The sequence below is a fragment of the Phyllopteryx taeniolatus genome, chromosome 21 (assembly GCF_024500385.1).
Source record: "Phyllopteryx taeniolatus isolate TA_2022b chromosome 21, UOR_Ptae_1.2, whole genome shotgun sequence".
NCBI classification, from domain to species: domain Eukaryota; kingdom Metazoa; phylum Chordata; class Actinopteri; order Syngnathiformes; family Syngnathidae; genus Phyllopteryx; species Phyllopteryx taeniolatus.
This window is the reverse complement of record NC_084522.1, coordinates 7,410,133-7,433,419: the sequence shown is the minus strand read 5'-3', so window position 1 is coordinate 7,433,419 and position 23,287 is coordinate 7,410,133. Positions and strand designations below refer to the sequence as shown.

The window sequence follows — 23,287 nt, the reverse complement described above, 5'->3', positions numbered from 1 at the left end:
CCTTAATGTGTGTGTAAGCGTGTGATAGTGGGGACTTGATTTAAAAAAGATCCTTGTTCCGTTGAGGACATTTTTCATTGTGAGGACGTGTGTGTGTGTGTGTGTGTGTGTAACATACTGGTATAAGAAACTTCTTGATCTCCTCTAGGGCGTGACCCATCCTGGCGTAGGCCTCAGCCGGCGGGGCAAACACCTCGATGAGGACGTGCAGGTCTTCGTTCAGGTGCTGGTATTTGGTCTCGCCACTCTGGCGCAGCTCCTCTTCCTGACGAGGTGAAAACATTTGCGCTAAATGGGATGCCAGTTAGCTGTCAGCTTGCGCGATTGGCCCAGATTTCGCATTACGGTAACAGAATGATGCTTTATTGGAAGAAATATGTCTTGGGGGCTCTGGTAAATGTTCATCCTTAAAATTATTTAGACTGCAGCTGTCAGTTACGTCTGGTCGCTTTTGTCCTGTCAGTCACAGCTGCTACTTCCTCAAATGAGACTTTGCTCGACTTTTTTGTAGCTTCTAATCTTTGGTTCCATTCCTTTTTGAATATTGATTCAAAAGGTTTGGCTACAAAGTGAATTATTAATGAAAAAAAAAAACTCAACTATAGAATATCAGAATCAGAATCATCTTTATTTGCCAAGTATGTCCAAAAATCACACAAGGAATTTGTCTCCGGTAGTTGGAGCCGCTCTAGTACGACAACAGACAGTCAATTTACAGAACACTTTGGAGACAGAAAGACATTGACAAAAAAAAAATTAAAAAAAAAACAGTCACTGAGCAGTAAAGGGTTGCTAGTTATCTGGTAATGCCAGTACATTTTTTTTTTTTTTTTGGACAATTGTGCAAAAAGAAACATTGCATCTTCTGTTGGGAGTGGGTTTTAAATATGGCACCAATAAGTAATGTTGAACTGAATACGTTAGTGTTAGTATCCAACGCATGTGTGTTAACAAATGCATACTCAGCAGTCTCAATAACATATTTAATATGTATATGTATTTACACCTCTTTTTTTTAATATTACAAAAAAAATCAAGGCATATATTTAGTCAAAATACCCCAGTGATTAAAAAATGACACTTTTAACCAACTTTTTTTAGCCTGAAACAAGCCTGTTTGACAACAGTCTCATGCAAATAAACCACTGCTCACCCCGCCCCCCTCTACTGCGAGGCCAATGGAGACTACAGCATTTATCACCATGACGACTGGGGATGCAGTTCAATGTCCGTGACGAAGCAAGTGGCTGCTACTTTTCTCAAGAAAAAAGCGAGCCGATAAAGATAGGAAAAACACTGTATTTCACACAAATACCAATCTAAGTTTTTGTATATAAGCAATTAAAAAGTAAATTTTCTGCTATATGTCCCCTTTAAGAAACTGTGAGAATTTGTTTGCCGGAGGTTCATGTAAACCAATTTGGGCCTTGATCAATTTGTCAGTTCAGACAGCGTAGCGGTGAGTTGGAAAAGTCATGTTTTATATATAAGTCTGTTAAGAACATATGCTGGATTCCATTTTGTTTCACGTCACTTTTCCTTCCATCCACCTAGAGAGTAAAAATGCTTCCAGGGGATTACTTGAGCTTTAATCCCTCCACAACTTCATTTTTGATCATCTGCCACCACAGAAGTTAAAAACCTCCATGTTGAAGTTTTTAAACGGTTTTAAGCACACTACAAAAAAAAGAGACCCTACCAAGCCCACAAATAGAGCAGCTGCACCTTGCTCAGGAGTGTGATGGGAAATGACGGCACGTAAACAGCGGCGTGCTGTGGACCACTTAGGCCCCGACAGAAGCGGCCCAGGATAATGTTGATGGCGCGAAATAGGACAACAAAACCAAATCCGATAACATCCCACAATGAAACAACAGGTTCAGTGTCCCACATTTTCCCTTATCCACTAAAAGAGGGTTCGCGGGGTCTTTCCTATAGACGCTACTTACTCTTTTCGTCCTCCCTCCTCAGCGCCACATGACCCAGTGCCTCTGATGGCACCTAATTATAAATAACCTTCTTTTAAGAGTGCCTGTGGTATGTTAATGATATGATAATTAACTCCATAAAGCTGGGCTTTTACCGAGCAGCCTGTGTCGAATGTGTAAGCAAGGGTGCGAGGAGAGATGCAGATCTGTCGCTGCTTTTCCCTTTCATGTGTTGGAATATTTGCATTGGGAAAAAAAATAAAATAAAAAAAAGCTTGGAAAAACAATCATTGTAGTCTTAAAAAGATGAGTCAGTGTAATGATAGCATGAGTCATTTGGGCACATTTGCTTTAAAATATAAAGCAATGGTGGGGAAACTATACAGCCTGTGACATTTTAAGAACAGATAAAACCTCAAAGGAGCAGTTATTAAAAAAAACAAAAAACATTTAAACCACATGACCCCTAATGTACTGTAAAATACAGTCTTCAACTTCATACCTTGTATTCAATACGTTGCTCTTATATCTAGTGGAAATCTCATTCCGGAGTGATATCTAAGTCTACATGCATGAATCCACCATCTGCATATGATATTATAAAAGATTCCAGAGCCATGGAGGCCACACTATCAGCGCTGATAAGCGGCATCCATGATCCAGCCGCGTCCGACAGCAGCTAAGCGGCTGACAGCGACAGATTACAGCTGTCTGTTTCTCACATCTATTGGTGGTATCTTCCTTTTTTCTTTTTTTCCTCCCAACAAATCTTCTTAGAAATTGCGGTTCACCCTGGAAACACAGGGTGGACGCTGGAGGGAAGGGAATAACTGAGCTAAATCCACTTTCAAATTAAATATTGAAGGAAAGGGACTCTGGGAAAAAAAATAGGACGGATTATATTGTGCTGCCAGCTCAGCATCAGGTGAGGAATCATGATCGAACTACAGCATCAAAAATTTACTGAGAAGGTAAATGCATCTATTTCTTTGAAAAGTAAAAAACTGGTTGGTTGGTACAATTACCCGTAATAAACCAATCCCCGGCGGCACGGTGGCCGACTGGTTAGAGCGTCAGCCTCACACTTCTGAGGACCCGGGTTCAATCCCCGATCCCACCTGTGTGGAGTTTGCATGTTCTCCCCGTGCCTGCGTGGGCTTACTCCGGGCACTCCGGTTTCCTCCCACGTCCCAAAAACATGCATTAATTGGAGACTCTAAATTGCCCGTAGGTGTGACTGTGAGTTCGAATGGTTGTTTGTTTGTATGTGTCCTGCGATTGGCTGGCAACCAGTTCAGGGTGTACCCCGCCTCCTGCCCGATGATAGCTGGGATAGGCTCCAGCACGCCCGCGACCCTAGTGAGGAGAAGCGGCTCAGAAAATGGATGGATGGAAACCAATCCCCCTTTGACGTCACACATTCTTCCAGGTGGCAAATGGGGAATCATTCATTGAGGCATCACTAGAAAACAAACCCTTACATGTCATTTGACCAATGCAGGGCAATTAAAAAAAAACTGGGGAAGTGGCTTGAATGGTGATTTTAGCCTTTTTCTCTACTGCTGGAATTTTTATGTGTGAAGTACCAGCCGAAAAGAAGACGTTACATGAGGTAAACTGCTTGTCTAAAAAAAGAAATGTACAAAGAGCTTAAGTACAAGAGAAAGCGACACTGTGGAGATGGTCTGGCGTGGGTTTGGCAGAGTGGACTTTGATGCTGCCCACCATGGGCTGCAGCAAAACGTTTTACTAAACGGAAGGTGCACAACTGAAAATTCTGACTAGTGGCAGTACTGTAAAAAATACATATAGAACTAACGCGGAAATCATTTTGTATGCATAAATGTTAGTAACCAAATTGTTAGTAAGTAGTATTGCATCAGTATACAGCCCAGACACTTCTCATTATATATTTTTGTTAGTAGTCACTTTACTGAATATTAAGATGATCAGAGAGTGTTATATCGAGACAACACTGACCAGTTTTATTCTACGCACATTAGCATATACATTTATTAAATTTACGATCAGGTTTTTTCACGGAATTTGTATAACAGTTGTATTTACCTCCACTAAAAACAAACGTGAGATGAGCGGTATTGCAATTTGTTGGTTAGTTAGCAGGGTGTGACAAAAAATACAATGCATTACAACAAACGATACATGATAAACTATTTTCGCCATCTGATTCACTATGGCGTCAATAAATCCATCATTCCTCCAGAGTAAAAGATTTGATTACTCATTGATTTTGCAACGCTGTATGTCCATTAAGCAGGAAAGTAGTCTGCAATCAAGACGTCTTGATCATTAGTAGTTAGTCTCCAAGTCTCGTCCTTAGAAAGTTTATTTAACGAAACGTACAGTACTAGCATTTGGAATTACTGTACTTACATTTGCCTCAATTTAGTTGACTGGTCAATAAAGTAACCAATCTATTTTCTGTTACGATGGCATTCATGACAACATGCGGCATTCAGCAGCACTCCTTTGTCTTTTCTGCAATTTTTTTTTAAGTTATCGGTGGCATAAATAGAAGCAATAATTTCTTGGTTTACCTCCTGTGATGTGTTCCATCACAAATTAATTAAAACACTTTGTGGTGCTGCATGAGGTCTTTTTTTATGACAGATGGTCTAATACATTTCTTCATCACTGTAAAGTATGCTATTATTTTAAAAAGAAACACAACAGTCAAAATAAAAAGACAAAACCAAAAAAGGATACACCCTGACAATTAAAATAAGAATTCAATCACACTGGACTCGCTGTAAGTGAAGCATAGTAAATTAATTTTACGGTCTATGTGGGGATTGTGAGAGAAAGTCCCAGGGAGGAGAATGGATGAGTTAATTACGCCGCTAACAAGAGGGGGGCCGCGCAACACAGATGCCTTTCCATCATCGCGCCCTGACAGCGGCAGGATAGCTGAGGTGCCATAACGAGGCGGACAGACTCGGATCCCGACAGCTCGGTGCCTTTCAACCCTTCTACACTGACATTATTGTCAATACAAGAGCAGCAAATATTAGAGCAATTATCCCGGTGCTTTACAGTGTCTCGGGGAAACACGGCGAGCAGTGTACACTTTTATCTTCTCAATAGACTGCCAGATTCGTGATTTGTGCAATGACATTTCCATCCTCCGCAGGGTGGAAACTTTCCCACCCAAAGTACAGCTCGGAGGCAAAATGCAATGTGTTTTACCAACATATAAATATAATAATAATATAAATAGAAGCATCAGAGCGTGGCTGGGAGCGTCTGCAGGAGCGAGGCGGCTGTATTTTTACTCCCTCTTCAAAGAACCTTTGGGTGTTTTGCCTGTACAGTGGCCTGACTTCCACATTCACAGTATCAGGAATTCCAAGTCCTGAAAACTACAATGACAGATTCTGTCGAACTCAAAACCAGAAAAGTCAGCAAAAGGCTGAAGACAGGAGCAACTCTCTCTCCTTTAATAAAAGAGGGAAGCCACTACAAGCTGTGCCAAGCTGCTTGGTCTTAAATCGCACAGAGGGCATGTGCAGACAGGTGCGGGTGCTCGGGTCAGCACATGTCCGTGACGGATCTCTTCTGGACCGTCTGTGACTATTGATCATCATAATCAAAAAGAATGGGCTGTATGATAACAATAATCATTGCTGCCGACAAATCACAGACGCCGACGAGCCGAGTCGATTTATCCACCGCTAACAAAGTCTGCAATCAATCCTGCTCCTTCTGAGTTGCTGTTGGAGTCATTTATATCCTTTCTTTAAACACCTACATAATCATTGATAAATAGGCCTTGTTAAGAGGCATTTTGCTTTCAATTTCTCCTTTTCATACAATGCATGCCTTTTAGTCCTAAGAAATGCATAATTAGGCTTTCTTCTCATCCTTTGACAGTTGACACAATCACATCATTTGATTTCACAATGTGCATTAGTGTCCGTTTAAATAAAAATTTAATAGGATAATGCACAAAAACATCAGCAATTTATCTCATTTAAACGGACTATAAGCAGAATCAAGAAAGAAGAAAATCACATATAGTGAGCCCATGTTTATTGTAGTGGATATGTTCCAGAACCACCCAAATAGGTGAAAGTCCACAATATTTTTTCATTTAGTTTTACCCCTTTAAATAAATCTAAATGTATTAAAACAGACTTTTTAAACATTGTATATGTATTTGAACACACAAAAAAATTGCAAGCAAGCCCTTTCCTCGGCTGCTTCCTTATACTTTCCCACATGCGAGGACATCACAAAGTTCTGTGATACAGTAGGGATTTAGGCGATAGATAAGTAGAGATAGTTCCAAAAAAAAAAAGAAAAAAAGAAAAAAAAATATTCAACATAGCAAGCATAGGAGAACTGCAAAATAGTGGGGGAACATTGTATTGAACTAAAACAAAACAATATTTTGCATACTATATCAGGCCACACTTCCTCCCAATATTCACAAATTTTAACTTTGCTGACTTGAGTGATGCTGAAGCTATTGGTGTGATCAACTAAAAAAAATCGATGAATCTGTATCGGTCTATCATGGTGAAGAAGGAGCTGATCCAAAAGGTGCACCTCTGAATTTACCGGTCGATCTACAATATCTTCCTACCCTCACCTATGGTCATGAGCTGTCTGTCGTGACCGAAAGAACAAGATCGCGGACACAAGCAGCGGAAATGAGTTTCCTCCGCACGGTGTCCGGGCTCTCCCTTAGAGATAGGGAAGCTCGGTCATCCGGGAGGGGCTCAGAGTCATGCCGCAGATCCTCCGCATTGAGGTGGCTCGGGCATCTGTTTAGGATGCCCCCTGGACGCCTCACTTGTGTAATGGGCACGTCCCACCAGGAAGAGGCCCCGGGGACGACCCAGGACACGCCGGAGAGACTACATCGCCCGGCTGGCCGGGGAGTGCCTCGGGATCACGCCGGAAGAGCTGGACGAAGTGAGCGGGGAGAGGGAGGTTTGAGCTTCCCTGCTTCAGCTGCTGCTCCCGTGGCCCGACTCCAGATAAACAGAAGAAAATGGATGGAAATGGACGGATGGATAATTTGTGCTATGCGTAGAGAGACCAAAACTGCAATTATATTTTCAAATGGGAATTGGTCACATATCAAGAATCCTTTTATTCTGACATGAGTGGGTTTATCTTAAAGGGTAAAGAGAAGAGTTGAGTTACCTTGTCTTTGTCTCTCATGGACCCTTTGCCCAGAATGGACATCTTTGTGAGGGTGTCCTCCTGTAGCCTCTTTAACGAGTTCCCACGTGGCCCGAGAAGTTTGCCGACAAAGTTAAACTGCGGGAAAGAGAAAACAGAGAGTCGGGGGATCAATCAAGTCACTGTTTGCTCAAGATAAAGCACAAAGACGTCAGCATCAATTTGACGTAGCTTTAACCTGCATAAGCTTTTCACTAAAGCTAATAAAACCTTTTCTTTCCTTCTTTGGTGGGATCAATATGGATGGTAAATCAACCGCATCTTCTCACAAATAGTTGTTTACTGAATTATACTCTTTAGATTCTGAATGTTAAGTAACTACCCTAACTAAAACCCAAATGCTCTGCCAATGCTATGCCAAGCAGCGCTACTTTCAGAAACCCATCAAAGCAAGAATAATCTTAACAAGGGAAAAACCCACTTCCACTCGCAGTTGGGGATGGTCAAAGTAAGACAAAAGGTGGCCAAAGCCTTTCTGCCTTATTCCACATTTCCTTCGCCGGTGACATATACCGCCGTCTCCTGTAACCGTCAAAGTCATCAATTAGCTGGCGGGAGGTAACACCTCACCTCACTCTTTCCTCTGTGTGCCTTTTGTTCACTGAGGTTATTCAGCAGCGCCTACCAATTCCTGGCTGCTGCTTTTGAGAGGAGGGCTTCAGTTCTAGTACAGTTACATGTGGTTAGGTTTTGTTTTTTTCCCCCCAGTTCCAGCAAGGTTAGTGTTTTTGATCCATTGTATGTTTCTCAAAATGTCTAGAATGAAAGCAATTTCTGTGAATGCGAAATTCACACATACATGGTGGGCTAGATTGCAGTGTACACCCACAGCGCTAATTTCAACCTAACACTGGCAAAATAGGGTAAGTGGCCTCCTGCGATATGGAGTGATTCTGTTGAATTCTTGATTGATGGATATTGTCGCTGTCCCGTAATAACCTTGCATCGCCATTTTACAGCCATTAGGACTTTTCAACATACTGAGATTCCCTCACCTATCCTGCCGGCTTTCCTCACTGTTTGGGAACGATGGGGGGGATGCTAGGCGCTAAGCTAACTTGCTCCAGACGAGGTGCAGCTATCTAACTGTTGCGGCTAAATACTGTCCTGCAATGGCTCTTCAACCGTAAGTCACTAATTCCTACCTCTATGGCAGCGAATAAGATACACGTCTGACAAGTATCATTATCACTAAAGGTGGATTAGGAGTAGCTGCATGTGACACACCGAGCAAGAAAACATAACAGGGGAAGAGAGAAGGCTTGCTAACTGTTAAGCTAATGTGAAATATAGAGCTGCGAAACACCAGAATAAATGCATAGGTGTTACTGTTACACTATTAACAGAAGTCTGAACTACATTACAGTGGAGAGTAACCAACTATGAACAGCAAATTAGCATGTAAATTTAGTCTTGAGATAATAATACAACAGCTACACAGTGAGCACACATGACACATTCAGAAACCAGAAAAGAAGCAGTACATTACCGTATACGTCTGTCAGAAGGATTATTGTATATTAAATATCTAAAGGTATAATCAGCAATGCTGTTTATGTTTGTTTGAACTATTTTGCACCATAGAGTACAGAAATTTAATTTGAGACTTTGAGATCTGCAGACTTCTATGTGCTTTATGGGGAATGTGTTTAGTCTGCACATGATACTGTATCTGCTGGAATATTATGAATTATGAAATGAATATTATGAATTATGAAATATTGAATATTATGCTTAAAAGACGACCACAGTAAACACAACAGATGTTTTTTTTCTTCTTTTTTTTATTTTTATTTTTTTATTATTCCAGCAGGGAGAGGGAGCCAGGAAATGTTTTGAATGTGCTGAGTTTAACCAATACCCTGCACATTCATCATCCTCCACATGGATACAGCCTTGATCACTGAGCTATTGTACTATGGAACAATGACTTGCAGCGAAAGTTGTAATTTAGCACACCTTCACTCTTCTGAAACATCCGACATGGTGTCAAGCTAAGGGGTGATCGTGATAGATAGAAAAGGATTCAGGGGGATACAATGAGGGAAAAACACCTTCATTCCATAAATTACGGTAAACTCCACTGGTGAAAGGGATCTTCACATTTTCTAATTATGGTGCACTGGTGATATCAGCAATGTTTTTAAGTTCATGAAAAAAAAAAAGACATTTACAGAATTTTCCTCTGATTTTCCTTGAAAGGTTTGGTGCATTGATCCTTTAGGCAGAGCCCTTACCATAACCTTTTTTTTAATAGTATGTTTTAATTATGGTGGGTGTGCATTAAATTCATATAATCTCCAGAAGGCTTTTACTTATGTTATATTAATGTATGACAAAATGCTTATATTGATTGACACCTCCACAGAGGTGTAAATGAACAATATGCCCATTTATAAAATGTACTCAACATGTCCGTTATTAAATTGTGAATGTGTATGTGGAGTGTCCAGTGGGTGTACTGTATATGCAATTTCCTTGGTGCATTAAGACATACTCAAGGTAAAACCACACAACACCAGCCAATATGTTTTGACAGTAATACCATTTCTCATGTAGAAACGATCCAAATATAGGAGTTTTCTAAAAAAATAAATCCCCTTACTGGTTATCATCTACAAAAATCTGTCCTGTGACTAATGCTCCGGGGGTTTGCTAATGCTTTCGGTATCATGAGGGATTATGTGACCCGTCTGGACTCGTATGATGTCTTTGCGCTATGGGAGAGGATTGTGATGCTATGTTGGGAAACGGTCGCTATGAAACAGGATGTGTGTGAAATTACAAGAACCTCCACTTTCTTTTAACACACGCAGACCACAAATATAAGAGTATGGAGGGAAGGTATTATTTATAACCATCAACTTGAAACAGGCTAAAGAATGGCAAAGAACGTGTGGTGGTTTGGGGGGGGTACTTTGTGGATACGCAGCTGAGATCTTTTCATCAATCACTGAATGTATTGCTACTCGGCCAGGCGTTCAAAGAGAGCCAGAGCAGAGTCGTTGTGCTGAGGACAGCGGGACAGGAAGAAAAGTCTAGGGATAAATCACGTGTTTCTCCAGGCAGGGAAGAACACCACAGTGCTGGAAATAAACCGGTGGGACTCTGTACGCCCTGCTAATGGGTACAGTGCTGAAACAAAAGGATCTGAACTGAAACAAATCGACCATGTCATTCTTCCTGAGTTTGGAGCTTCATAAAATAGTGCCTACTAGTAAAAGGCTCTGTTGCGATCAGACAACCAAATGTTGTATTCTTAAAATTGTTTGTCTGAACCTCTTTGTGTTTTTCTTCACACTGTTGTCCTTGAAACAACCATAACGACCATCAACTGGGGTTGAGATCTTGATTGACTGAGGAGATCAATTCAGGCACCGCAGCAACATAGAGGAAATTGAACCAAGAACCATTAACGACGACAGCAACAGATTCCAAGAAGTAAAACTATCCATTCATGTTCTTGTTTCAAGATAATTGATGTCCGCGCCAAAATAATTCGAGGCGAATATGTTGCGTCTTGTGCCAGCCTAAAAACCACCAGCCTCTGGCGTTCCCAAATTCTCCTTCAAATCTGAAAAAACACATACAATCAAGGTGTATTTTTTTCCATTAGCTAATTTTGCCTTTTTTGTTAGTCGCTTCATAATGCTAGCAAAGCTATGGGAACACATTGTTTACTCTAAAGTCTACTAATACTACTCTAAAGTCGAGTGGATGAGTTGAATCCGTACTTTTAACTTTACCAGTCTTTTTTTTACACAAATATCTACTCCTACTTAAGTACAGAGTTTGAGTACTTTTGCCACTTACAGGCCTTACTTTCATGTTAATATCGAGAACAGTCAAAGACTGTCACTACACTGGACAGCAAAGACCACCTTTTGGACAGGGGAGAATCTCTCTCTCGCTCTCACACATACACACACACACGCACACGCTCACGCTCACACGCTCCGAAAAAGTCATTTGGAAAGGGTTGCGCCACCTCAATGCCAAAGCCGAAAGGTGATGCTCAGCAGCGCAAACGAGGAAAAACATAAAAATAAAAAAAACACAACAACAATTCAATTCAGATGAATGACTTTTGCCATCGCTACCTTCCAAATAGAACAAATTGAATTTGTCTTTGCCCTGTGGCTTGTTGGAGCTCTAAACAGCGTATCAGTGGCTCAACTTATCAAATATGTCAAAGAAAATGCATTAAGCTGTGAAGCTAGACTCAATACGTGGAAAACACAAGCTTCTGTGCTAACCATTACTTTGCCCAATTATGTGAAGCTCTTCTTGGGTGTACATCTTATTTACTGTGGAAGTAATGATCTGAATCTTAATGATAGTCACTACCTAGGATGTAAACAAATTCTGAGCACGGTTATGAGGATGTTGCCTGAGCAGTCAGTCCAGAGTCCGGAGTATATTATCGTAATAAGATTATAATACAATGAACCCTCACGACACTCAAATTCACACTGATGGACTTTAGAATCTTCAATTAACCTAACACGACCATTCATTGGCCAATAGAAAGTGTGGCTTCACCTCAGATTCCAATTTTCAAATGTTCTATTGTGAGGCCTTTGTATGCCCCTTTTGGTTTGTTACAGTGAACCGAAATATCTTGTTTGCGAAAAATGCCTCTAGGAACAGCCAAAATGGCTTTTATTTACCACGTGTAAGTAGAAATCCATCACAAGAGGCCAGAACATTAAATCTGCTGTGAGATAATTCTCCTCAATCATATATTCATAAATATTCATAGACATATGAATATGGGGCGAGACATCAAAGTGGCATTGATCAAGGTCAGTGTAATAGAGCTGTAGGATGTATGTGTGTGTGTGTGTGTGTGTGTGTGTGCGTGCGTGTGTATGTGTGTGTGTGTGTGTGTGTGCGCGTGTGTGTGACAGAAAGGAAATAGGAGAAACGACTCTTTAACACAGTTATACTTGCTAAGATGTCTTCTTGATAGATTACATCTAACAACATTCAACAATACAACAATAACCACAAAAACATCAAGGAGGTATTGTGAGGAATTGAGAACCAAACTCGAGCAGGTTGCATGATCTATAAATAAATGTTGTGCATGGCGCGCATTCATTGTCTCGACTTACTTTAGGAAACTGCTTGACTGGTATCAAAACTTTCTGTCCCAGTTTCATGTTTTTGTTGATGACGACGTCGATGAACTTCTCCTCCTCCTTGCCCTCATCTTTCTGAATCTTGTCAATTTCTGAAAAACAGGAGAGAAGTGATCAGTGGGTGAGAGAGCGGGTAAGCGACACATTGACAGGTCTGAATATGAAGGGGGGGGGGGGGGAATAGTTACAAATCATTTGTACGGAAGCAGTATCTGAATAATTTATGTTCTCCCCGTGCTTGAGTGGGTTTTTCCCGGCTACTCCAGCTTCCTCCCACCTTCCAAAAACAGTGTTAGGTGCATTGAATACTTTAAATTGTCCATAGGTGAGAATGGAGGGGGAATGATTGTTTGTCTGTAAGTGCCATGTCGCGGCAGTGTACTGAGCCTTTTGTCCAAAGTCAGCTATCATTAGGGGTGGGTCGTTACAGGTAATTTTTGGGGTCTTGAAAATAACTCCCCAAAATGTAATCAGTCACACGACCTGGAAAGTGGTAAAAAAAAAGCCCCTAACGCAAATTTCAACAATAGAGACAGAATTCAGCAGATCTGTATATGGTAACATGATGCATGAAAAAGTCTCAAGGACACATGCTCAAAACTGAACAGGAAGTCCGCTGTTTTGGTTTGAAGCAGCCATTTTGGCTGAATTCCGGGACTAGTACTTTGATGAACTTGAAGTTGCCCAAATGAGCCCAAAATTGAAAGCAGGTATATTATACTGATGGGCGGTGCTAAATTGCCAAGCATTTTGCCCTACACCATTCGATTTGGGCAGAGTACAGCATCAAAGTTTGAACATTTTGAGGAGTTTCTACAATTGCTGCCTGCAGGTTCCATTATTTAATGTATTATTTAATGTACTGAAATTATTTTCTACTAACTGTAATTATTACTTGTAGGGATTGTTACTTGAATAACCTTTGTAGCCATACAACCCCACTCCATAAAAAACAATTAAAATTATTATTTGTATTATTCATCATTACTATTCCTAGTCATTGACCTTTAAATTCTGCATTTCACATTGAGTGAAGATGGAGCAAATTAGCACCTGTGGAACAATCTTCTCTTCATCGCGTGGTTCATGAAAGGTCATAAAAAAAAATGTAAAAACACTTTCACTGTAATAATTTGCAATAGTGCAAAGCACATATCCAATTTGCGTCTATTTAAAACAAAGTTCTCCTAGGGAAGTTAGAATCACTGTGAGGGAGCTGCGGCTTTACAGGTTGTTGAAAATACAAGCTCTATAAAAGATCATCAAAGTGAAATTTGGGTCCCGTCACTCATGCATGTGTTGGCACTCTAAACCTTATTTCCTTTTCATTTGAGCTGATATTAATTTACTTGGACAGACTTTTACGGGGTTTCTTCCATGTACTCAGTGGGGGTGGACACTAAAGCTTGCACTTACAAGCTATAGCAAAAAAAAAAGAAAAAACAAAGTTGCTCCCGACACCTTTTCTTGTAGCCGCGGTAGACAGTGATGTATTTACAGTCGTAACCTTGAACACTTAATCAGATGGATAACAGCAGCCTTTCAGTGCTGGTAAAATTATTTTGCAGAAAGGCCAACTTGTGAATGCTGAGAGGCAACAAGAAAAAAAGGAAAAAAAAAAAAAAAAAAAAAAAACTCCTCGCAAGGCAAGGGAAAGGGTGAGACAGAGGGCAAACTCCATCTCAGATTTGTTTCTTGTAATACAAACACTCACATTCACACCTACAGGCAATTTAGAGTCTTCAATCAACCTACCACACATGTTTTTGGGATGTGAGAGGAAACCGGAGTTCCTGGAGAAAACTCACCCAGGCAAGGGGAGAACAAACTCCACACAGGCGGGGTCGGGATTCGAACCCCGGTCCCCAGAACTGTGATGCAGATGTGCCAAACAGTCGTCCGCCGTGCGGTACACTTTCATTAGAGTAAACTGAATGACATAATAAAAATTATTATTATAAGTACTCGAATAATTGGTCAAAATCTGTAATGTTATCTTTTTTTCATAACGACTAGCATGAGAATGATGAAATCAAATGTTTTACATGTAGACAGATGAACTACATACACACATATTTTTCAATTACGCTAAGCCAAATAAGTGAAATTTTGAAGCAAAAAAGGGGCTTAGGCTTTATCGATAAAACTCCCTCTACATTAATATTGCAGGAAGTAATTCAAATTTTTTGATATGCCTTTTTTTTTTTTTTTAAACCAGGGATAAAGGATAATTGAGCTATCAGGGAGATAGAGATATCTTTGAGCCCCAGTTTATTCTGAGGGTGGAGCGAACGCACGCATTCTGATTAAGCAAAAAAAAAAAAAAAAAAAAAAAACCCCAACAACATTAATATTAATGTATCACCTAGCAACATGCCGAGAGAGATTCCTTCCTCTGTGAGGTGTTGCTCTCAAATCACTCGGGCTCTGATGAGTTGCTATTGGGATTGTTTAAGCTTCAATTTGGCCCAGTTTTGCTCGTCGAGCGAGAAAATTTGACATATTAAGGAGAAAGTCAGATTTCGCATTCGTATTGCCGCCTGGCAGGTGCAATTTGCAAACAAACTGCAGCTTCGGATGAGTCGCCAGCCAGTGGGTGCTAACAAACCGCACTTCTTTGGGGCAGAGATGTCGTTTAAAAAGTGAACTTCATCACCTCGGCGTCATTAACAGCTGTTCAGAAGGAGGAAATCCAAACGCTCACATGAGCATAATGCGCTGCATTTATTATTTTTTTTTCTTTAGGAGACTCTCCCACGACTGCAAATGGGTTGTGGGGTGCACGATTTTCTAATGTGGCCACATGAAGCACGACAAAGACCTTCAATGAATCAGCCTCTTGGAATGCTAAGTGGTGATACTACATTTAATAAAAGGTTATGAAATTGTCTCCATAGGGACCGATGAATAAATTTAAATGCAGTGGAACCTCTCAAGTCGAGTTAGAACCACAGTCAACGAAAAAAAAAAAAAAAAAGAATAAAGTCAATTTAACCAGCTTAAACTTGTGATGTCATTACTTTAGTGGTTCCACATAAATTATGAGAATAATAATGGAATACAGTAATTTATGAGATAAAAAGTAGACTGCAGAAAGACTGTAAAATAAATTAATTAATACATGACTGAAAATAATCATCTGCAAAGACTGAATAATGTAGTACTCAATTGTGGAGATATAGCGTTAAACCTTTTCAGTTTTCCTGATTTTTGGGGCATGACTAAAATGATGCCTAGTGACGCACTTTGGCTTGGGCTCCCCGACTATATAAAAACTTGAGCACCTTCGTTAGCATCAATGGTTAACTGGCGCAATTGCGAGTTCCTAAGGCCTCCAGCAACCATCTCAGCTGCCACAAGATATCGCCAAATCTGTGTATAAATAGGAATTGGTGTCAAGGAAGTGATAAATACAAGCTTTGTATGTTGGGGAGGAACAAAGTTTAGATATGGTTGTCACGGAGAATCTTCACCGCCTTTGCACTTACACGCAAAATCAAGTCACCTGTAAGACATTTATTTTTAAGGGTAATGTGGTAAGATGAATGTAGGCAATTATCAACATTATAAACTGGGGGGCCAATTTATATTTGTGAAGGAAAAGTTCACAGCCAGCCAATATAATGAGTCCGTATTCCTCAGGCTACTAACTGCAACAGTGCAGGTTAATCTTCAAGGGAAGTGTGACATCAGTTTGGAAGTCACACTTTGAATAAATACACACAAATACAAGTGTGAATAAACGCTCAAAAAGCATCAGGCGGCATGTAGTCCACATATGGCCTTCATTGTTGTTCAATGTAGCGGAACTGACTGGTGCTTTACAATTAGTTGCACATAAAAGAGTTTCATGGCATATGTTTTGTGCATTACTGGCTCAAGCCTGCGACAGGGTGGCGTTCATCTAACAGTGGTATTTATCTACGTGCGCTGCTTTCTGGCGATGTCTGCCTCGTGCGCAAAACCTTCCAGCGGGAATAAAGACATGCTGACAGGAGTTAGAGCAGCATTAATGATCTCTTTGGTCTAAAATAATAAGAAAAAGGTTTGACATTTCAATTAAGCAATGCAGCCATGGTGTTTTTTTGTTGTTGTTTTTTGCACAGCCTTTAAGGGTAAAGTGCTGTTACATATGTTACCTCCAGGCCATGTTCTTTCACTTCTAATCAAGCGGTGTGACAAAAGTGACACATTATTTTGTTGATGCTGTTGAGCCGCTTTATCAACGCAACGTGCATCTGTGGAAAAATAATTGAGTCAAACGTGGGAAGACAGTGAGTTGCACCCTGTGCACCGGAAATCGTCTCAGGCAGTAAAAAAGTCTCAAATGAAACGCGGCGCAGTTTATATGTTACACTTTCGTGCATCTGATGCTGACAGACTCATTAACTTGTTTTGCAATGGAGCAGAAATGTCGCATTTATTATTTATCTGCAGAAAAAGATATACCTTAGCACTTCACTCAAGGGAGGGGGAAAAAAAAACATACGCTCTCTGTACAAGCACAGACATAAGTATACTTTTTGAACCCAATTATAGGCATTATGATCCACTGGAAACAATATCTTGTCTTTTGTGTGCACCTTTTAAGTTTTAGACAAGTGATGGGCATAATAAATCCACAAGACTGTTGGTTCTATTGTTGGATTAATCGTATCTTGAAGAAATAGAAGCACAAAAGAGTGCACTACTTGGCTGTCACCAGCGGAGGAGCTGTTCGGCAGTCTCAAATGGTTCGCTAGCTTAAGAAGAACACAGCTATGCTATTTGTCTCACAAAATGGCATGTCTGATATCATGTTTGCTCTTCTAAACAAATTTAATCAAAGGGACTTTTTTTAAGAAAGGTGTATAATTTAGAAGAAACATGATGCATTATAATTAGTTGGGAAAGTGCGTATTTTGAGGATCACTTACATTTTTATTATTAACTACTGAATATCATGACACAAATTACAGATAATAACATTAACCATTGAACTTACGTACATTTCTGGTACAAACATAACATTTCTTAACTGTTCATATGACTTCATTATTAATTATTAAGCTTGAACCTCGGCCAAACAACAAAGAACTCGGTCTATATTCTGTACCACCTGGTGCAACTATGGAGCAAGACGAGCATGAATCCATAAAACAGTGCTCAGCATAAATGAGGTTGAAAGCTGCACACCGAGCGACGCGCCTGAACCCAACTGAGCTGTCGCACAGTGTGCGACGCTTGCTAACTGTTTTCATGAGACTGGAGTCGGCCACTGGGTTTGCATATAAGCTTTCACTCGCACAAAATAAAATACATTTTCAGGTTTTGAACGAGCAAGAGTCAAAACGGCCGCCGCACCACCCTCAAGCCATATAAATATAGTATATAAAGCATCAAATATTGTGCTTGACAACAATACTTACCTACTTATCTATATTTATAATTTCTAATGTGCCTGTAGAAGAAAAAGACAAGCTTGTAGCCAAAATGTACGAATGTGGTGCGTACCACCCTGGGTACATTCAAATGAATAGCAGTGACCGAGTCCGAAACTATTAAAATATCTGCACTCTCGCTTTTATTCTCGCACATGTTGACTCTCTTTAGAAACTCACTTCTTCTTTAACTATTCATCTTTTTTATGGTTTAATAAATGTGATAAATTACAACATACTGTATGTGCAGCATCAAATGCCCATACAGGCTCGCTGTTCAGGGCATCCAACAATTGCTAAATGTGCAGCGGGGAGTTGGTAACTCATTTTTATGCGATGGTCTGATCCGATCGGGTTCGACCGCATTATGCGACAGGCCTAAGGATGTTTTAGAACTATTCTACTCGTAGTGATGGCGAGTTAATATTCAGTTAAGCAGGGCAAATGTTCCAGTCTTAACATTGTTATATAGTTCCACATGCTATAAATACATTTATAAAATAAATACTTATTTAATACAAACACACATTACACTTATGAAACACTTTTTTTTTTTTTTTTAAACCTGCACCTGTTTTCACTCTCTCGCTCGCACAGTTCTCCAAATAAGAGGCCAAGCCTGCTGGCTTAAAGATGTAATCTGTCACTCCCAGTTGAAGTTTATTGTAAACACCAAAATGTCCAACCAAACCATTGAATTTCATGTAACAAAAGGGAAACTAATATATGCACAGTAAGTGAGGAAGGCAAATGTTTTAAAAGGAGTGAGGCCATACATTAGATCAATATGGAAAGATTATAGGGAATGCAAGCTGTAATAACCTCATTAATGCTACACTCAACTGTATTTGCATAAAACGATGCTTCCCCGTGTCTTAATAAATTAGGACAAATGAGCATTCATGTTTCTGTTGTTTGTTGGGATAGCGTGTGCCAAGGCTTCCAGGCAGTATGGTCAGTGCCAGACACAGTTTGCCTCGGACACGTCTCAAGAGTGCTGACAGTGTGACCACACGCATTTAGTGTAAATCACAGAGTCAAGGCTGTGACCCTCGAAAGAGAAACGCTACTAAAAAAAGAAACTCCTCAGCTCACTCCTGTGCTGAAATCTTAATTTCACTCCAACTCCTCCAATGCCTCGACAAGGTCAGGCTGGCAGCGGGAATTCGTCTCGCCCCCCTAATCTGGAGATTACATTCTGAGCGGCCGGGGAGGCGCTCCCTCCCTCTCTCGTTTTGCCTCCGTCTCTCTCTTGCAGCCCTGCCAGACTGGCTCTCGACTGCGAGGTAACGAGCCAAGACCCGCTTACAGTGTCGCGGTAATGTCCGCGGATTAAGACAGAGAGCCCCTTGAGTGGTGCCTCCTTCATTTCAGTCTGCGCCCTGTGAAGTGTCAGGGATACATCCAGCTAGTAATGGACACCATTCTCAGTCTTCTAATAGCGTATGTGCGTACAAACCTACAGTTCTTATTCGCTTCCAGTGCTTCCATTTTACGAACTTTTCGACTTCTCCTCCAAGGATGCCAGAATGGCTCCGGGCAACCCCCTTCCTATCGACATCACGTCATCAACTTCAGAGCCACGTTATTTGATCATCATTTCGATAGTTGCAGGGTGAATTCCTCTTGGCGCCTGTTCACTTGAAGACACACTTTCAGCGAATGGGATTATCTGAAAGTGTTCTCGACCTGCCAAAATCCTTGCGCTTCAACCACCAAATCATGAGAGGCAGCAAAGGATCATGGGAGGGAAGTCTGCAGCAAGTGCGCCTCTCCCAGTCCTCGAGGTGTGAAAGTAAAAGTTATGTTTCCAGGAATCCTAGAAATTATAAAGCCTACTATGTCTAAAACAGAATTGTTTTACTCCTTATGTTACATGCTGTTTATTACATGTAAGTCTAGTTTGAATTAACAAAAACAGCACTGAAACTAAACTTCGAAATGCTAAATGTGAAATTAGCTTGTTCCTCGGGCATCATAAATAGGTTAATGGTATTCCAACAGTCTCGATCCAAACACAGCATCATTAAGTATTCTGTTTCAAGACAAGAAATGAGCAAACTGTCCCCTCAACAGAGTCCTGCTGTACAACTGAGACTTTGTAGATTTGGAATTATAATCAGTTACTGGATTATTTGGCCGTTATTTTGTCGATTGTGTGGCATTGAGGCAAAATGGAATGTTGTTGTTGACTTCTGCTATGGCACTACTATTTCGGGCACCATCATTCTTATAAACCATTCAGAAATGCTTTCATCCCATTAGAAATGATAATATTTAAAATGTACTTTGTTTAACCAAGTGAGGCAATTGATAACAGTTTCTCATTGACAATGCCGACGAGGGTTAGGGGGCTTAGGGTTTAGGGTTCAGTGTCTTGCCCAAGGACATGTGTATCTATGTGAATTATTTTAATGGAAATTCACATAACCCCAGAAATGTTGGTTAACTGTTGAGTATATATTTTTCTTATCTTTTTGTAGAGAACTTACAATTGCCAGGCTAAGTTTTGCACTTAATTTTGCCTCAATTGGTTCAAGGCATGATTAATCAATTCCACACAGAAATGAGTCAAAATGAAAATGGTTCTTGAGTACGTAGATGTAGGGCAGCAATCACAGATTGCTTGAAGAGGTGAAAATAGTGGAATCCTTTGCATTTCACACCTTACATGTGATCGTATGTAGGTCTCCAAGTCACTCAAGTGCACTTACCTAGGACATACTGTTTACTCTCCAAAACCAACAAAGTAGTGCCTGGAGTCTATTAGGAAACTATTATGCTTATTATTATTTTTTAAAAGTTGCAGTGTAAACTCAATGAGAAAATGCAGAGCCATACTACACAAGCGGCCTGTGGTGACGAATCACTGTCTCTTTTAAGCACAGCACCGTCGAGCCTCGACTGCTTTGTCTTCATTAGGCTATCAGCACACCACTGTGTTCAACAAAACAGCAAGGCCAGAAGATGCTAAAGTTCTGGATGGGTGGGGAGCGAGGTTTAGAAAGAATGAAGCCCCAAATATTTTTAATAATAAATCATCCAAACTGTGTTTTTTTTTTTTTTTTTTTTTTTCTTCTTCCATTGTGGACCTCAGCAAGAAAGAACCACAGCAAGGCCACCACATCCCACTATTAAGAGGCGCTGATGTGTATGCTTTCAGTATCCTTTCCCCTAATGAAGTTACCCATAAAAACGTCATTAAACTGTGAGAAGGGGGCGGGTCAGGGAGGGGGGGAATCTGAGGATAAAACTGTGGGGCTTAATGAACATCATTATCTCGACCTCATCGCAGGCAGATTTATCAAGATACACGGCAAAATCACCATAATGAGCAGTAACTCCTTCACTTTCAAAGTCAAGCTCTCACAGCATCCCGGGTTCGACGACCCACTGGGGATTAAATGATTTGCAGATAAGTCATCTAAAATTTCTGATGGTTAGTATTCATCCATTTTTTATTATGCTTATCATGTTGAAAGTCACGGAGAGTTGGAGCCTATCACAGCTGACGTCGGGCAAAAGTTGCCCTACATCCTGGATTGGTAGCCAATCAATCGCAGGGACAGAAAATCTTTCACAATCGCAATCACACAATAGAGGGTTAGAGTGGGAATTGAACCAACACTCCGTGCGCAAAAGTCAGACAAGTGAACCATTACACCATTAGTGTTCTGACCTTCCAACTTTTCCCTGCACCCATCAAACTGAGAAAGAAGAAGTGCATGACAATAGCGAAGAAGATATCAAGCATATGGCAAGTGATACGAACCATGGCGGAAGGCAGCCTAGATGTCGCCAATGTTTCTTTAACTGGACCAGAAGACGTGGGCCTATTTCAGATTTTTAGAACAATGTAGAAATAGAATCATTGAAGATGATTGCCCAGTAACCAGAAAAGACAGTTCATTTTGGTTATTACAATTTGTTTTATATACAAATGATTTAACTTTAATTTCTTTTAGCAATATCGTAATAACACTGATAGCCATGATCATTTTGGTGACGATAATGTCAAAATGAAATGTTCAAACCATTTCATCTCCATGACCTGCAGTATTTTTTTTTCTTATTTCCAGTATTTTTCTTCTGTCTGTGTCTCCTCCTCTCCTGAGACTAAAACAAGCTCAAACAAGTCATGTTCCTAACTGTGGCAAATCAATTACATTGTCGCTCTTGCATGCTAGAGATCAGCAAATCCGAGAATGGAGAAAAAAAAAAAAAAAAGATCAATATTGCAAATGAATTAGGGGACTTTGATGTTCTTCAGTAGAGTGGTCTTAAGTCAGCCTAACTCAGTGTTTAACACAGACTCTGGATCAGCTTTACTAAACAAAACATTTTGTTTTACTGCAGGTGTGTTTTTTCACAGCTGGGTTATGTCAAGCCTAGAGCTGTCCATCCGTGTTATGTATTTATACCTTGGCCACACACAAAAAACACATAACACAACATTGCTCAAAGGTGTATTGATTACAGATTTTGTGGCTCACTGGCTTGGAAGTCATCAATGTCAATATACACATACAGTACATGGCTATTTCTCAAATTATGGTGAAAGTAAATGCTTCTGATCGTGGAATTATTTCCTCTTGCTGTATCTGGAGGTTGAGAATGAGACTAAACCTCTGCACTTTTTTCATTCATGGATGGATGGGCAAACTTTCTAATAGGGTGGAGTGAGAAAATAACTTTTTTTTTTAAACGATGTTCTTTGCAAAGCTTCACAAGTATAGAGGCAGAAATTAGCATAATAGGTCCCAAAGTTGACTCCAATTGCTGCTGCACTGTGCAAGTAGTGAAGCACTGGCTCGTTTAAATAAGTAGACCCTGACAAACAAACTTTGGTATTAAGTCACCTTCATGTACTTTATGATTGTGGAAGCGGAGGTGTTACAAAAGTCAAATTTCAACAAAGCCCAACCAATTTTTTGCCTTGACTCGCAAACAAAAATTTTAGATACAAGCGCTGTTGCAGTGAGCTCAACTCAACTCACTTCACAACAAGCAGCAGTGTGGCAGAATTCTTCAAAACAGACGCTTCAAGATGTCTAAAGCCACTCCCAGCTAAAGTTTACTGTCAAATTAAACAAAGAAAATCCCATACTGTGTATTTAAAACAATCACATAGCTTCAACATTTGAAAGTCTGTGAGGTTAATTCTAACAAACTATGGAAAATGCCACAGACGGGCTAACGTATAGCATCTATGTGGCGGTATATAAAACTTTAAAGAACGGATATTTGAACACATAGTGTGCAAAAACACATATAGACAGATAATATAACAATACTCGCAGTACATTATAGTGTTATTTTCTTTCTTAAAAAAAAACATGACGGTGAGCAATGCCTCATTTACCTGCGGCAGGACCTTCCCCTCAAAACTTGCTAATTTAAGTGTGACTCAGTGATATAAAGCTTGATCCTTGGGGTATTTTTGATGAAAGCAAGTCACGTGCATGCTATTAAGACACCTAGGAACTGTTTCAAATTGTTGAAAAATAAATTAATATAGAGACTCCCAGATAAGGTCTTTGACTTGTACTATTCAGAGCTAATCAAGTGCAGAGGAACTGCTTGC

The 23,287-nt window shown here is 40.3% G+C and overlaps 1 protein-coding gene across 3 annotated transcripts in view; it reads right to left on the bottom strand.

The window, feature by feature from the left end:
- The window catches only part of khdrbs3 (KH domain containing, RNA binding, signal transduction associated 3), a 91,158-nt gene that overhangs the window by 37,679 nt on the left and 30,192 nt on the right, over positions 1 to 23,287 (bottom strand). For all 3 annotated transcript variants that reach the window (XR_009786206.1, XR_009786205.1, XM_061760863.1), the window contains exons 2-4: positions 12,257 to 12,375; positions 7,101 to 7,217; positions 119 to 265 (exon numbers count right to left, since the gene is read on the bottom strand). Coding sequence is in view for 1 of the 3 variants with exons in the window: in XM_061760863.1 (XP_061616847.1) it covers positions 119 to 265; positions 7,101 to 7,217; positions 12,257 to 12,375 (383 nt within the window). In the remaining 2 variants the exon portion in view is untranslated. The remainder of the gene's footprint in view (positions 1 to 118; positions 266 to 7,100; positions 7,218 to 12,256; positions 12,376 to 23,287) is intronic.